Below are 16,554 nucleotides of genomic sequence, written 5' to 3'. Positions count from 1 at the left end.
TATCTGTTATGATCTATGTGATTATTGTTATGCTGTAATGTATATTGTCTGTACAAGTCCCCTCTGAAATGTAAAGTGCTGCAGACTATGTCGGCGCTATAGAAATAAAATTTATTTATTATTATTATTAGGCATATATACAAAATGTAGTACAGTCTGACAACTCCAGACATATACCAAAATAGCAAAGCAGATTAATATATTTTCTTTAAACATGAACTAGCCCCTTTACCCAATATCCAACCCCTCCTCTCCCTCCCCACCTCCCCCCCAACCCCATTCCCATATCCTTCATTGTCAAGTTTATACATCACCTCTTAATAAATTTAAACACAGTTTTACATGGGCCCAGCCGCACAAGTATGATTCCTACTGATGCAATTAACCGACTCTGCAACAGCTCTACAGACGCCACACTTGGACGGTCCATCCATCCACTCCACACATTTTCAAATTTTGTATGTTGACCTCTCGACATATATATTCCTTTCCATTAGAACAATAAAGTTTATTTTATTCACAAACTCTTTTCTCGTTGGTGGTTTCTTATCTAACTAATGCATCGCAATAAGCTTCCTAGTGGCATAAAGCAGTCTTGCAATAGCCAATTTCCCACATTCATCCTTGGCCATATCTTCCATGCAACCCAAAAGGCAAGTCAGCGTGTCTCGCACAACATTTACCCCCCGTCGCTTTTTGGATCAGATTGAGCACCTTCACCCAAAAGGGCTGAAGACGAGAACACGACCACATCATTTGTAGAAGATCGGCTCCTTCCTCAAAACACCTTGGACATTTTGAATCTCTTCTCAATCCTGCCTTCATCATCCATAGCAGTGTCCTATATACTCTATAGACTAAATATAGCTGTGGCACCCTTCTAGCCTCACTCAGAGAAACCTTGGGAATTTATTGTAATATGGACTCCCACTGATTCTCCGATAAAGGACCCAAATCTGCTTTCCATTTTCCCCTCACCGTTAATGATGTTTCAGTAAAAAAGTATCCAATAGGCCCCTATACATCAAGGTAATGAACCCCCTCATATCTCTCTGAAGTCCTATGAGATTCAGCAAACTATCTGACCACAAAACTACACGTGACACCTCGTTCTGTTTATTTAGGGCATGTCTCAGCTGTAGATACTGGAAAAACATCTTCTGGCTCAAAGGAATCTCATTCCTGGGCATTTCAAACGTCTTAATAACATCACCATCAAGCAACTGAGACACGAGCCAAATGCCAGTACGCCTCCACTGACCAAACCCCCGCAATCTCATGAGCTCCATAATTCTAGGGTCAAACGAAATTGATGCATATTGAGTAAATTCTGTCACCCCCCCCCCCCCCTCCACTGTTTAATTTTCTGCCAAATTTTCCCCATCATAACTATGGTTGGAAATTTTTCTGGGTTCAGTCTAAATCTACCCACTTCCAAACTAGCTAACAATGGACCCTTCCCCACAATAAATTCAGTGACTATTCCAGCTGATGTATTTTGGCTAGATTCTCCCCAGCCCACCATGTGTTGACATTGAGACACCATATAATATATCCAAGGGTTAGGGACCGCCAAACCACCCTCATCCTTAGATCTCTGCAGATGTTCCAATTTGATGCGTGCCCGTCCACCCTTCCAAATTAAATCTCTAAACAGAGTATTCTATAGAATTTTCTCTGCGCCAACCACACTGGAGCATTATGCAGTATGTAGAGGAGCTGAGGCATGAGTATCATTTTGATCAGATTGACTCTACCTGCTACCAACAAAAATAGTTTCTTCCAAGCCCCAATCTTCTGCTGAAATTTTCCAAGCAAAGTCAGGTTGAGCCACACATAATCCCCTATCTTAGCCGAAACTACAATACCCAAATATTTGAACTCAGAACCCACCCGTAGGGGAATCGCCGGATTCACTGTCAGGGGAGCCGCCACGTCCAAGGGTAGCAACACAGACTTATCCCAGTTAATAGTCCCGAGAGAGACCCAAATTTAGTAATACTATGCATATCCACCCTCAAAGACTCCTGTGCATCCTCCAGAGACAACAATACATCGTCCGCATACAGGGCTATCTTCTCTTCGTGCCTTCCATATCTATATCCCTTTATACCCCTATTTCCTCATATCGCCGCCGCCAGAGGCTCTATAGCAATCGCAAACAGCAGAGGAGACAGAGGGCTTCCCTGCCGCGTTCCCCTGTACAAGGGACAATCCCCAGACAGAAGGCCGTTCACCCGTACCCTAGCTCTCCGAGATGCATATAACAGCTGCACCCAACTTATGAATTTCTTGCCAAAACCCATAACCCTCAAGACCCCCACAAAAACCTCCATTCCACACTGTCAAACGCCTTAGCAGCGTCCAGAGAGACCACTACCCTCCGCCCCACATTATCTACCTTTGCCTGCATATTAAGAAATAATCGCCTGAGGTTGTGTCCCGTAGAACTATTGGGCATAAACCCAGATTGATCCCTATGTATTATTGTTACTATCACCTTATTTAGGCGGTTAGCCAGCATCTTAGCCAAAATTTTAACATCTGTCTTCAGCAACGAAATTGGACGATTAGAGGCTGGATCTGCCGGATCCTTACCCTGTTTCGGCAGGACAACGATTGCCTCTCGCATGGACCGTGGCAACTCCCCCTCCTCCAAACCGGCACCGTACATCTCCAGCAAAGCAGGAAGAAGCGTCTCTTTATATTTTTTCAATACCTCTCCCGGGATCCCGTCCACCCCTGGGGCGGCTCTTATGTTTCTGATCCCTAGTAACACTGAAATATTGACTTTTTTAAATTGCGCCCCATACCTGTATTGAGTCCCAGAGGTATGGTGCCTCTGTTGCTGTTACAAGCCTGGCGCCTGAGCTGTGCCAACAGTTCTCGGGCATGTGCAGTGCGCGCTGCACGGGAACTGATATCAGGCTATCGCGCCTGCGTGTTGTGGAGGTCCCAGATCCTGCCCCGCAGTGTGTTATGATGTATTCACACTGCGGGGCTGGGAATCTGGCGCCTGTGCAGTGAGCATCTATAGCTGCTCCTGTCCCCATCTCCCTCCTCCTCTTTCACTTTCCTCCCTCGGCAGCGTCTGATGAGCTGACCTGCCAGTGAACTGCGTGTGGGGAGCTCAGGAGGAAGGAGATGGGGGCAGGAGCAGATATGGATGCTCACTGCTCAGGCGCCAGATTCCAAGCCCTGCCGTGTGAATACATCATAACACACTGTGGGGTGGGATCTGGGGCCTCCACAACACGCAGGCGCGATAGCCTGATGTCAGTTCCGGGCAGCACGCACTGCGCATGCCCGAGAACTGTTGGCACAGCGCAGGCGCCGGCCATGTAACAGCAACACAGGAGGCGGCGCAAGGACGAAAGAGGGGGCTGATGGACGGCTGGGAGGCAGCTGACAAAGGGGGAGACGCCAAACCTCTGGGACTCAATACAGGTATAGAATCATAGAATCGTAGAGTTGGAAGGGACCTCCTGGGCCATCTGGTCCAACCCCCTGCTCAAAGCAGGATTCGCTAAATCATCCCAGTCAGATGTCTGTCCAGCCTCTGTTTGAAGACTTCCATTGAAGGTATGGCGCGCACTTTATAAAAGTTAATATTTCAGTGTTACTAGGGATCAGAAACATAAGAGCTACCTTCACAGAATGCAGCCTTAGTGCTGCTGAAGGTGGCTCTTTTACTTAAAAACGCCCTGGGGGGGGTGACAGGTTCCCTTTAATAATGATGTCATTGTTATTCTTGAATGAATGTATTGCTTGTCTCTCTAAAGGCCCCGTCTCACATAACGAGTTCGTTGGCGAGATCACTGAAACATCACAGGTTTTGTTACGCAACAGCGACCCCGCCAGCGATCTCGCTACGTGTGACACATAGCGGCGACCGCCCCCCGCTGTATATCACTGATCGTGCTCGAATGTCCTAGGCCATTTTTTGATCGTTGGCGTCCCGCTGGCCAGCATGCATCGCTGTGTTTGACACCGACGAGGGACCTCGTTGGCGACGCAGAACGCAGGGACGCAGGCGTGAGTCGTCAGAACAGCTGCTGTGTGACAAGGTCCCAACGACCGCTGAGGTCGTTATATGAATCGGCGTATCGTTGCTGCGTCGTTGAATAGATCTGCCTGTTTGACAGCTTACTAGCGACCATGTAGCGATGTACCAGCGATCCTTACCAGGTCGTATCGTTGTCAGGATCGCTGGAGCGTCGCTATGTGTAACGGTACTCTTAGGGTGTAATTTTGCGGTGTGTAGGATAGAAATCGAAGGTCTGCTCATATGATGTATTTTTTCACATCTCTATTAATGAGGTCTATGAAGGATTGCTTGAAAGTAAGAATAACTAGGATATAAAGACAAGATTTGTCTTTGAGACAACCCTATAGTTAGAATATTGTGTGTGCTTTTAGATCATTGGAGGAGTTTGCATATAGCCATTCAGTGGTCTATGAAGGACTGGTTCGGCCCGTGTACAAGGGGATAAAAATGGCGTAAATAAAGAAGAATGAAAGGTTTTCTTTGCCACTCCATTCTAACTGTGTTCTTTCAACAGTTTTACCCTCAGTGTTTGGGGAAGTTATCCAAAGGATAGGGAATAGCTTACAAACCTGGTACAGTTCCTTTAATAAAAAAAAAACAAAAAAAAAACGGGATATAAAAATGAGCCCTGGCTAAATGACTTTTCCCAAGATTCATAAAAATAATTTTTCATCTGCGTGTGAAAGTTGTTCTTAGGCTGGTTTCACATTTGCGTTTTTTAGCGCTGGAAAAAAACGCATATGTGCGCATGCGTTTTTTCCCCTATATTTAACATGGGTGCGCATACCTGCGAGCTTGTAAGCGCATGTATGCGATTTTCATGAGCTGCGTTTTTTTGGGGTGTGCGTTTGTATTTTCCAGACGCAGCATGTTGCATTTTTTGGCCCTGCAAAAAAGCGCATGCGCACGTTTTGCGCTAAAAATGGCCATTATAGCCTATGGATGCGCATATGTGCGCACTGGCATGCTCATGTATGCGTTTTTTTGCATATGCGTTTTTTTTTTTAACCATGGAATTTAGGGGTTTGGGTTAGAGTTAGGGTTAGTTAAGGGGGTTTAGGGTTACGGTTAGGGTCAGGGTTAGGGTTGGGGTTTGGGTCAGGGTTAGGGTTAAGTATGGTTTGGTTAAGGGTTAGGGTTAGGGTCAGGATTAGGGTTAAGTATGGTTTGGTTAAGGGTTAGGGTCAGGGTTAGGGTTAGGGTTAGAGTTAGGGTCAGGGTTAGGGTTAAGTATGGTTTTGTTAAGGGTTAGGGTCAGGGTTAGGGTCAGGATTAGGGTTAAGTATGGTTTGGTTAAGGGTTAGGGTTAGGGTCAGGATTAGGGTTAAGTATGGTTTGGTTAAGGGTTAGGGTCAGGGTTAGGGTCAGGGTTAGGGTTAGGGTCAGGGTTAGGGTTAAGTATGGTTTTGTTAAGGGTTAGGGTCAGGGTTAGGGTCAGGATTAGGGTTAAGTATGGTTTGGTTAAGGGTTAGGGTCAGGGTTAGGGTTAGGGTTAGTTAGGGTTTGGGTTAGGGTTAGGGTTAGGGTCAGGATTAGGGTTAAGTATGGTTTGGTTAAGGGTTAGGGTCAGGGTTAGGGTTAGGGTTAGGGTCAGGGTTAGGGTTAAGTATGGTTTTGTTAAGGGTTAGGGTCAGGGTTAGGGTCAGGATTAGGGTTAAGTATGGTTTGGTTAAGGGTTAGGGTCAGGGTTAGGGTTAGGGTCAGGGTTAGGGTTAGTTAGGGTTTAGGGTTTGGGTTAGGGTTAAGTATGATTTGGTTAAGGGTTAGGGTCAGGGTCAGGGTTAGGGTCAGGGTTAGGGTCAGGGTTAGGGTTAGGGTCAGGGTTAGGGTTAGTAAAGTCATGGTTTGGGTTAGTGTGAGGGGCCACCTAATGTTGGAAAAAAACGCAAACGCGGTAAAAACGCACTAAAAACGCATACAAACGCATAAAAACGCTGCGTTTTTTTCATGCATGCTCATAAAAATGCTTGAAAAAAACGCAGCAGTTGTATGCTTTTGTATGCGTTTTTTCAATGCGTTTTTTTGCGGGAAAAACGCGCTGCAAAAAAAAGCAAGTGTGAAACTAGCCTTAGAATTATTTTCCTTGCAATGTAGTTTGCTGAGTGTTAATGATCATTATTTAAGCGCTAGTGATGTCTATATTGATTTTGAATAGTTTTTGCTTTTATAAATGCAATGCTTTCTGCTTTTCTAGAGTGGCTGGACACCAATTCACGCTGCAGCGGACTGTGGGAACACAGATTGTCTCAAGCTCCTCATGTATTATGGAGGTCGAAGTCATTGTGATTCCCATAAGGAGTTTGATGTGAGACTTTATGACTTAAAGAACAAGGACAATGGTAATCTCGAAGCTGTCATTTCTGCAACACTAATCAATAGTGCAGACAGTGAGGGATGGACAGCTGCGCATATTGCAGCATCCAAAGGATTTAAGGTGAGCTCTTCAGAAGTTTTCTTTTTTTGTTTTGCACATGTAAGGCTAGAAGGTGTCTTAAAAGAGTGACTATTAACCTTCCAGTGACCTATCCTTTCACCTATATGTATTATTCAGCATAAGCTCTATTATTAGAGAGGTCCTTTGACTGGTCTGAATATAGAGGCCATAAGTAAGAAATGTCAGCAGGTGACCTTTGATCTGCTATTACAATAGGAGTGTAGTAGTCGCCTCTATTGTCAGTACAAAAGTCATTGTGCCATCTCCAATGCTTTATAAGCAAACATGTTTCTTCTGTGTGCTTCTATTTAATGTTTAGATGTGCCCTATTGCTATTAAAAGAGATTTTGCATCCTTAAAGGAGTATTCCCATCTCCAAGATCCTATAATATTTAGTAGGCATAATAATAATAGCAAATATCTCCATTTAGAGATGTAGTATAGTACTTCTGATAAGGTATGTTGCTTACCCCATACCCAGGCATTGCAGTACCGTGGGTATCCATAGTTACAACCACTACCAACTAGTTAACTGTCACTAGTGGTCGTAACCATGGATACCTAGTCCTGCAATGCCTGCACATGAGGAAAGAGACATGGTGAATAAAAAAAACTGTACTACATTTCTAATTGGAGACATTTGCTAAGATTATTATTACACCTACTACATATTGGGATAGGTTATTGTAGACGGCAGTAAGGCTATGTGCCCACGTTGCAGAAATGCTGTGGAAATGTCCGCAACATTTCCGCAACTCCCTGCCGCGTGTAAAACGCATGCGGAATTCGCATGCGTTTTCCCGGAAACACAAGCGTTTTGCAAGCGTTTTTAGCTTGCAGAATGCTTGTGCTTTTCCAAGCGATGCTTCAAATCGCTTGGAAAAGTGATTGACAGGTTGGTCACACTTGTCAAGCATAGTGCTTGACAAGTGTGACCAACTTTTTACTATTGATGCTGCCTATGACCACTACGTCATCAGAGGTAATTTGCGCAATGCATCCCTGGGAAAGAAAGATGCCGCCAGCGACAATGACGACCGGGAGGGCTCCGGGGACCGACAGAAGGTGAGTATATCCCTATTTTTTGTTTTAATTCTATTTTTTACAGGGATATGGTACCCAGGGCATGGAGGAGAGTCTCCTCTCCTCCAGATCCTCGGTACCATCCGCACATGAAGCGCTCACTTTACGCATGGTGGGCATAGCCACATGCGTAAAGTGAGCGTTTCAAAGAAATCCTATGGCGGCGGAAATAATGGACATGCTGCGGATTTTACCGCTATTCGATTCCGCAGCGGTAAAATCCGCAGCATTGACACAGCAACTGTGGAATCTCATAGGATTGCATGATGATGCGTTTTTTAAGCGTTTACGCGGCTGCGGCGGAAACGCTAAAAAAACGCAACGTGGGCGCACAGCCTAAGGCCTCTTTCACACATCAGGTTTTCTGCTTCAGGCGCGATCCGGCGCTTTTGACTAAAACCGGATCCGTCGAAATGCAATGCCGGATCCGGTTTCCCCCCCATTGACTTGCATTAGAGCCGAATCGAGCCGGATGGCCATGCGTTTCATCCGATTTTCGCCGGATCCGGCAATGTGACGCGATCCGGCGTCTGGAAAAAACGTTGACTGTAACGTTTTTTGTATCCGTCGAAAAAGGCGGACACGCCGGATCCGGCGTGTCCGGCTTTTTCATACAATGAAAGCCTATGAGCGCCGCAATGCGCCGGATCCGGCAACAGCCGGATCCGCCGGCCGGATCCGGTTTCTTTGGTCTGAGCATGCTCAGTAGCTCTGCCCACAGGACATATATAAAAGCAAGACAATGGGACCCTCAGCCACACCCAACATGCCACCCAAGCCAAGAACCAGGAGCAGGAGAAGGCAGCAGACATCTGCAGCAGCACCATCAGCACCACCCCAAATGGAGCAGCATGCTGAACAGCGGGAGGGGAGTCCAGCAGCAGATGAGAGACGGTAATTATCAAATCCCCCATTCCAAACTAGGGCTATGGAATATCAAGATATTCATTGGCCCTTTGTTTCTCTTTATTCAACAGCCGCCCAATAGATGCAGCAGCAGCAGCAGCAATGGCAGCAGCAGAAACACCACCCACAGCCATGGAGTCTGGCCATGAGGAAGACAGCACATCTTCTGGGAGCCCTCCCTCGCATCGTCAGCGTTTGACGGTAAGTTTTTATTTCCAAAATCCATCATCTCTGTAATATATGTGTATTCATTGCCTGTTATTTCAAAACAGGAATCACAAGATGAAGAGGAGCTCCCAGAAGAAGGAAGGGGTGGACAGACACTTGGAGTGGGCTCACAATTGGTAAGTTTTTTGCATCAAACGCAGAAACACAACATCACACTACACACAACACATAGAAAACAATGTTCTGCAGACCACACACAGCAAACAAATGCCTACATCCAAAGACATAACATTTTTTGTTTTCTTCTCTAGTCTTCCCAATCTGGTGCTCGGCCAAGAGGTCCTCGCAGTGCCTCCCAGGGTCGTCGGCGACAGCAACGCGGCGTTCACCAGCGTGTAAGTATAAATATTTTTGCTTTGTTTTTATTGCACTTTTTATTTCATTTCTTTTGTGGTGGCTAATTATGTTATTTTTGTCTTTTTCTTTAACAGCCTTCACAGCGTGCTCCCGACTCTGACGGTGAGGATGGAGGGATTGATGTGGACCGCCTCATCGATCTCGTCAGAGAAAGGGAGCCGCTCTGGAATATGGCTGACCGACGCCACGCTGACCTGATCGTTACCCGACGACTCTGGGAGGAAATCTGTTCGCTCCTTGTGGACCGCTGGGAGGACCTCGAAGCTCGGGCCCAGATTAAAGAGCGTAAGTATATACAGTACCGGTTGCTTGATTTAAACCAGTGTTTCCCGAACTCCAGTCCTCGTGGTCCCCACGGATCATGTGTTCAGGATTTCTATTTACTTTGGAAATCCTGAAAACATGACCCCTGGGGACCATGAGGACTGGAGTTTGGGAAACACTGATGTTGTATACTAACCACTTTGTCCTTTCTCGTTTCAGGGGAGAGAATTGTGAAGCGGTGGCGGTCTGTGAGGGATCGTTTCAAGAAGGAGTTCAATAAAGAGATGCGGGCCCCGAGTGGATCTGGAGGACGCAGGAGCAAGTACAAGTACGCACGAGCCCTGTCGTTCCTCCGGGAGACAATGCTCACCAGAAGGTAAATATTACACACCACATGTGACAAAAAAATGTTTAGATGTAACTTTTTTTTTTCAGCCAGGGCCATACCATGTCACTATTTTAATTGTTTTTTTTTCTCTTTATTCCACAGCACGGTGAGCAGCACTCGGGAGCCGGCACGATTGGACCCTTCTGAGGCGATCCCTGAGGAGACCGGCACCGTGGGACACTTCGACCGCCCCGGTACATCTGCACCTTCCCAGCCTTCCCACACATTCGACCCATCTGTCCCATCCACCAGCACAGGAGCATCGTGGCCGCCTACATTACATGAAGCTGCTGGTGAGGAGATCGCTTTCCCTTTATCCCACCCTTCTGCCCCTGCCACCTCTAGTACACCTGCGGGTACTGGGCGGCAGCGGCAGAGGGGTCAGGAAAAGACTTATGCGCCAGAGTTCTTGCATCTGAATGCATCTTTCCAGAACTGTCTAAAAGTCTTGTCAGAGCAAATCTCCGCAGGCTATCAGCAGATCAACTCCAGCATTCTGGAGGTGAAGACACTTCTGCAAACCATGCATTCAGAAGCAAGATCTTCGCCAAACCACACCTTTTTCAGGTCTGTTGTGGAGCGCATGGAAACGCTCTCTCCTGCCCAGCAGATGCATGTAATGCATTCATGCCACGCTGCTCTCCAGCAAGTTACCTCCCAACCTCCTCCTCCCACCACAGTAGTTCCTCCACCTGCACCCCCTCCAGCCACTTTCCATCCTCCCCCTCCTATTACATCTACACCCCCTCCAGCCACTTTCCATCCTCCCCCTCCTATTACATCTACACCCCCTCCAGCCACTTTCCATCCTCCCCCTCCTATTACATACCATCCACCTCCCCAGCACCATCCACCTCCCCAGCACCATCCACCTCCCCAGCACCATCCACCTCCCCAGCACCATCCACCTCCCCAGCACCATCCACCTCCCCAGCACCATCCACCTCCCCAGCACCATCCACCTCCCCAGCACCATCCACCTCCCCAGCACCAGCAACCTCCCCAGCACCAGCAACCTCCCCAGTACCAGCAACCTCCCCAGTACCAGCAACCTCCCCAGTACCAGCAACCTCCCCAGTACCAGCAACCTCCCCAGTACCTGCAAACTCCCCAGTACCAGCAACCTCCCCAGTACCAGACATCTCCCCACTTCCAGCAACCTGCCCCGTACCAGACATCTCCCCACTTCCAGCAACCTGCCCCGTACCAGACATCTCCCCACTTCCAGCAACCTGCCCCGTACCAAACTCCTTCCCCATACAACTTGCCATCAACATCATCTGCTCCTACAGTCCCTGCCCAACCCTCCACTCCACCACCCACCACCTCTTCTGCTTCCCACATGTCCACCCATTCTGTAGTTTTTTCCACACCTTCACCTCTAACTGTTCCTTCCCCACCACGATCCCAGTCCTCTCTCCACACTCCCAGTGTCGAAGTGTCCCGCAGCCCCTACAGCAGTATTTCCACCACACACTACACAGATTTATAATGTGTGTATTTAAATAAAAATGACCAGTTTTATGGTTTCAAAGCTTTATTAAACAAGTTTATTAAAATTTTAAAAAAGTTTACTAAAAAAAACATTTTTCAATAAAAGTTAAATTATTTTACACTGGTTGTCTGTCATTTCTTTCTGCGGCGAAAAAGGTTAAATACAGGGTATTTAAAAGGTGAAATGGTATTCAAAACTAGGTATATAACTGTGGGTAAATTTTAGCTTTTTGCCACAGTTGTGTTCCTGGTTGTGTTTGAAGCAAAGTATTTCACCTAAAAAGTTGTGTTTATTGTTGGTGATTTCATAACAATGTAAACAACTTTTGTTAAAAGGTGAAATACTTTGCATAAAACACAACCAGGTACACACCTGTGGCCTAAAGCTAAAAATAGAGACCATGACAAGATAGCCAACTTTGGTTGGCAAAGGTATATACTGTTGGTACAGAAGGTACACAAGTTTGGTTGGGCACAAATCTTTCACACTCTGTCATCCTGCCAGTGTACTCTGCCTTGAGGTGACATAAAGTATAGTGCAAAATTGTCCCTCATTACTGAAACCGTCACAGAACTTCTAGTGGTAATGTCATGGTAATCTTGCAAGGTGGTTTCTTCAGAGGTGTCCTCAAGGGAAATGGGTTCCTTGCAGATAACAAAATTGTGGAGTACCACGCACGCTTTGATCACCTCGTCCACAGTTTCTGTCTTGAGGTTGATCGCAGTCAATAGGACCCGCCATTTGGCTGTCAGAATACCAAAGGTACATTCAACCATTCTTCTTGCTCTTGTGAGGCGGTAATTAAAAATGCGTTTTGGTCTTGTCAATCCTCTGCTAGAGTACGGTTTCAAAAGGTGTTCTGACAGCTGGAAGGCTTCATCCCCTACACAGACAAATGGCATAGGTGGACCAGATGTTTGCGGCAGCGGTCTAGGTGGTGGGAACTGGAAGGTGTTTCCATACAGTTTACGCCCCATGGCAGACAGTTTGAAAACTTGAGAGTCATTGGAGCGGCCATAGGCCCCAATATCAACCGCAATAAATTTGTATTCCGCGTCAGCGATGGCCATGAGGACAATTGAAAAATATTTCTTGTAATTGAAATATTCCGATCCCGATCCAGCTGGCTTTACAATGCGGATATGTTTCCCGTCCACAGCGCCCAAGCAGTTGGGAAACTGACATATCTGTTGAAACTTGTCAGCAATTTCAATCCACCTCTCTGTTGTGGGCTCTGGTAAAAACTCTTCAGCTAAGGAGTCCCACAGTGCACGGCATGTGTACTTCACTATTCCAGATATGGTGGAAATCCCGAGTCTGTACTGGAAATGCAGTGACGAAAGGGATTCTCCAGTTGCAAGAAATCTGTGGGGAATTAAAAAACAATAAATTAGTTTTAAATCACAGCATTACATACCAAAACTGAGCTATAACACTTGGAGATACAAACTACCACCAACAAGATTGCAGTGAAAGGGTGCTCTGATGCGATCACATCCAATAAATGTGGCTTACCTTAAAGTCACCATCAGACGCTCTGTGGGTGAAACAGAGAAGCGGCAATAGGTGTCCGCTTTTCTTATGAGGTGTGTAATGCGCTCCACCAAGTAATCAAAATTCTCCATTTTCATCCTAACATATCCAAAAAATGTATCCGGGTTTCGTCGAAGGTCCATGCAGAGTGTAGAATAGACCCCACGCGTCATTCTCTTGGCTGTGATGGGGTGGATCCACAAACGTCGTCTACGATGCCTGATGCGCTCCTGTCTCGCTCTCTCCTCCAGAACAATCACCCTCAAACGATTCGCCTCCGCTATAAAATCCGCCAAATTCTTCAAAATATTTCCAATGACAACATCCATCTTCGCCAGTAACTTGCTCTTCTCTCCAACCTGCACTTTCTCCTCTACAACCTGTCAAAGAAGGGCTGTAGGAACATGCTATATATAGTTTTCCAGTAGCCAATCCCGTTCGGAAGGCCACAAGGGTCAATTTTAAAAACCGGATCCGGCGTAATCCGTCGAAAAACGGATAGAAAAACGGATGGACCGGATGAGACGGATCCGGTTTTGTCTGTCAAGAAAAAGACGGATCCGGCAGAAAACCGGATCCGTCACATCCGGTTTTACTAAACATTTGCCGGATCCGGCGTTCCGGCATGACGCCGGATCGCGCCTGACGCCGAAAACCTGAAGTGTGAAAGTAGCCTAAGACTTTTATTTTCCAGTGTCAGTTGGATAAATTTAGAGAAGCAATCTTTTTTTATTCTTCTAAATACATAGTACCAGACACTTAAAAATCTATAGAACCATAGTTGTGACTGGAGTCAGTATGTTTAAGGACTAAGCAAAAAAAAGTAGTTTCTATGTAGATCATTAAAATAATAATGACTTCTTTAGCACTGTCTTTAGCTGTCTGCTTCTCCTTTGTTCTCACAGTACAGTTCTCTGTAGTTTTATCTCAGTGGGAGCAGTTAAATCACAGTCCTGAGTGATCATTGTGCATGGCACCTCCCAAAGTGAAGCGCTTCATTGTTTCAAAGCTTTTCTGGAGTCTTCCTTTTAATGCAAGCAAATTATTCACAGAATTCACAGTTTGTTCAAATTTGTGTGTGTCTTTCATTTGGATTTGCATGAAAAAGGCTTCAAACAACATCCCCCCTGTCATCTTATCCAGGAAGATATTGAGAGGAAATGGCTTTGCTAGAAGGATCAGGATGCATTTACACAAAAAGTTTTCGCCCGTTAAATGACCTCTCATCTTCTACACTCAGGCTGATTGGGGGTCATTTAATAGCCTGTTTAGTCAGGCCAAAACAAGTTTTTTAAGGTACATACCTTAGGTAAGGAAAACAGTACAGATTTACTATTGAAAAGTAGCATTTTAGTACCCAATATTCTCATTCAGGACAAGAAAACATAAGATTTCCATGTGAAATGTTTGGTGATGAAAAAACAATTAAAAAAAGAAATTGGATTTATAACATAAGATTTAATAATTGGAATGCACATTTACCGACTCTCGACCTGCATATTTCGCCATGCTTTACTTTACAATACTACTTGGGAGGGAATTTTCTACCCTGTATTTTTCTTATTGGGCTTTACCTGGATCAGCCCTTAATTTTTACTGTGTATCAAAAAGATGCAGACTGACAAACAAGACCCCTATGTTTCCTATTTATGTTAATTAATATTAGTGAAGATCAAGCGTGCTTGGGTAAGGTGTTATCCAAGCATGCTCGAGTGCTAAGAGAGTGCCTTCTGCGTGCTCTAATACTGTGTTTGAATCCCCGCTCCTGCATGTCTCGCGGCTGTTCGACAGCTGAAACACATGCAGGGACTGCCTAACAAACAGGCAGGTGTTGCAGCTTTCGAACAGCTGTGAGAAATGCAGGAGCAGGGATTCAAACACAGTATTAGAGCACGCAGAAGGCACGCTCTTAGCACTCGAGCATGCTTGTATAGCACCTTATCCGGGCACGCTCACTCATCTCTATTAATAATTTCCAGTTTAAGTGTTCCTTAGCCCCTTCCCGACATCCGCCATACATGCACATGTTAGGTGCACATATATAGAGCAGGCTCAGGAGCTGTGTTATACTGCTGACACCTGCCTCTAACCACGGTGACTGGTGCTAGCTCCGATCCCTGCTGTCTAACAACTGAGTTGCCCTTGTGAATCGCATAAAAGCAGTGATTAACTAAGTATGTCTTATATGCCCTCAAATTTTACCACTAAAATTAGCTAGCTCCCCAAAAAAACACGAATCATACAACACCATTGACAGAAAAATTACAAAATTATGCTTCTGAAAGAATAGCTTCACAAGTCATTTTTTTTATTATTTTACAAAACCCTACATTTTTGGAACGCAGACAAATCTAAAAAAAAAAAGTATGTCAACTGGAATCCCTCAGATTTAGAAAATCATTCTAGCGCCTCATTTTTATTTCATGATGAATGCCTTGAAAACAAACCACCCAAAAAAAGCATTGAGGTATTGCATTTTTTTTATTTCACCCCACTTGAATTTTTTTTCTTGTTTTTAAAAGTTCTTTATAGGGCAAAGTGATTGGTAAGATTCACAACTACTACTAGATCTGTCGCAACAGACAAACAAAAAAAGTTATGGCTCTTGGAAGGAGTCGAGGAAAAAAGCAAACCGCGAAAATGAACTATTCTAACAAACAGAAATTAGTAGCAAAGTACAATATAGAATGCTAACAATGCAGTGATGATGAACAGATAATATTATGGGTAAATAAAATACCCAGTGCTATTTCTGATTGTAAGGAAAGTAGTAAATGATATTTCTATCGGCATCCAGCTGCTTCCAGCTTGTTTCACAGACCTTTCTTTCGCTCTGAGGGCAGTTTCACACGTCAGTGTCTCCGGTACGTGTAGTGACAGTTTTCTCACGTACCGGAGACACTGACACACGTAGACACATTCGAATGAATGTGTCTATGCAGATGTCAGCGTGTTTTCACGGACCGTGTGACTATGCTGTCCGTGTGTGATCCGTGTGCGTTTTTAAAAGTCAAAGGCTTAACATTGAAAATAATTTTTCAAAAACGCGGACAGCACACGGATGGTACACACGGACATACGGATAGCACACGGATGGCATATGTATGCACACGGACAGGGATAGCTCCGGTACCGGAATTATCTGGACATGTGAAACTGCCCTGAGATGGAGCCAAGCTGCATGGAAGAGAAGCTGTGAAGTCACAGGAGAGCACCACCTGCTATTTGTTTGAATACTATTCATGCTTGGCCAGAGCGTTTACCGCACTGGTTGTGCCAGCCATATACAGCTCTGGTAAAAATTAAGAGACTTCTGCACAGTTTTATAAAAATCCGCTTCTCTGCATATCTGACAGCCATTCCATTCCAGTGTCAATTGACTTCCAACCAGAGTACACCTCATTCTACTTAATGTGCTTCTGATTAGTTGGTCACCTTAACCAAATCTTATTTAACGAAGGAAAGTATAAAAAACCCTGCTGTAGTGTTCACAATCCTCTTGCAATAGGATAAGCTGGATGGCAAAACAAGTGCTAGTAATATTCCAAAAGTAATAGGATTGAAAGAATAACTTTTAACCCTGCCAAAGGAGTTGAAAAGAAAGTCTTGAGTGAGGAAAAGAAGGGCTCAAATCTGGCTTTACTAGCAGAGGCATACAGTGAGCGTCATGTTGCCTGCATCCTTAAAATTTCTTAGACGGTAGTTCATTACAACAATGTCAAGCAGCAGATATTGGGAACAACAAAGCTACAGACAGGCAGAGGGCGAAAACGACTCTTCACTGACCGGGACGAATGTCACTCAGCAACCACAGGATG

At 45.3% G+C, this 16,554-nt stretch overlaps 1 protein-coding gene across 2 annotated transcripts in view; it reads left to right on the top strand.

The window, feature by feature from the left end:
• CTTNBP2 (cortactin binding protein 2) overlaps positions 1-16,554 on the top strand; it is a 218,321-nt gene that overhangs the window by 120,972 nt on the left and 80,795 nt on the right. For both annotated transcript variants that reach the window (XM_073573356.1, XM_073573355.1), the window contains exon 8: positions 6,243-6,482. In XM_073573356.1, coding sequence (XP_073429457.1) covers positions 6,243-6,482 — 240 coding nt within the window. The remainder of the gene's footprint in view (positions 1-6,242; positions 6,483-16,554) is intronic.

The sequence above is a fragment of the Dendrobates tinctorius genome, unplaced genomic scaffold (assembly GCF_039654945.1).
Source record: "Dendrobates tinctorius isolate UK_male_01 unplaced genomic scaffold, ASM3965494v1 ptg000035l, whole genome shotgun sequence".
NCBI lineage: Eukaryota > Metazoa > Chordata > Amphibia > Anura > Dendrobatidae > Dendrobates > Dendrobates tinctorius.
The sequence above is the reverse complement of the archived record's forward strand: the minus strand, read 5'-3'. Positions and strand labels throughout refer to the sequence as shown.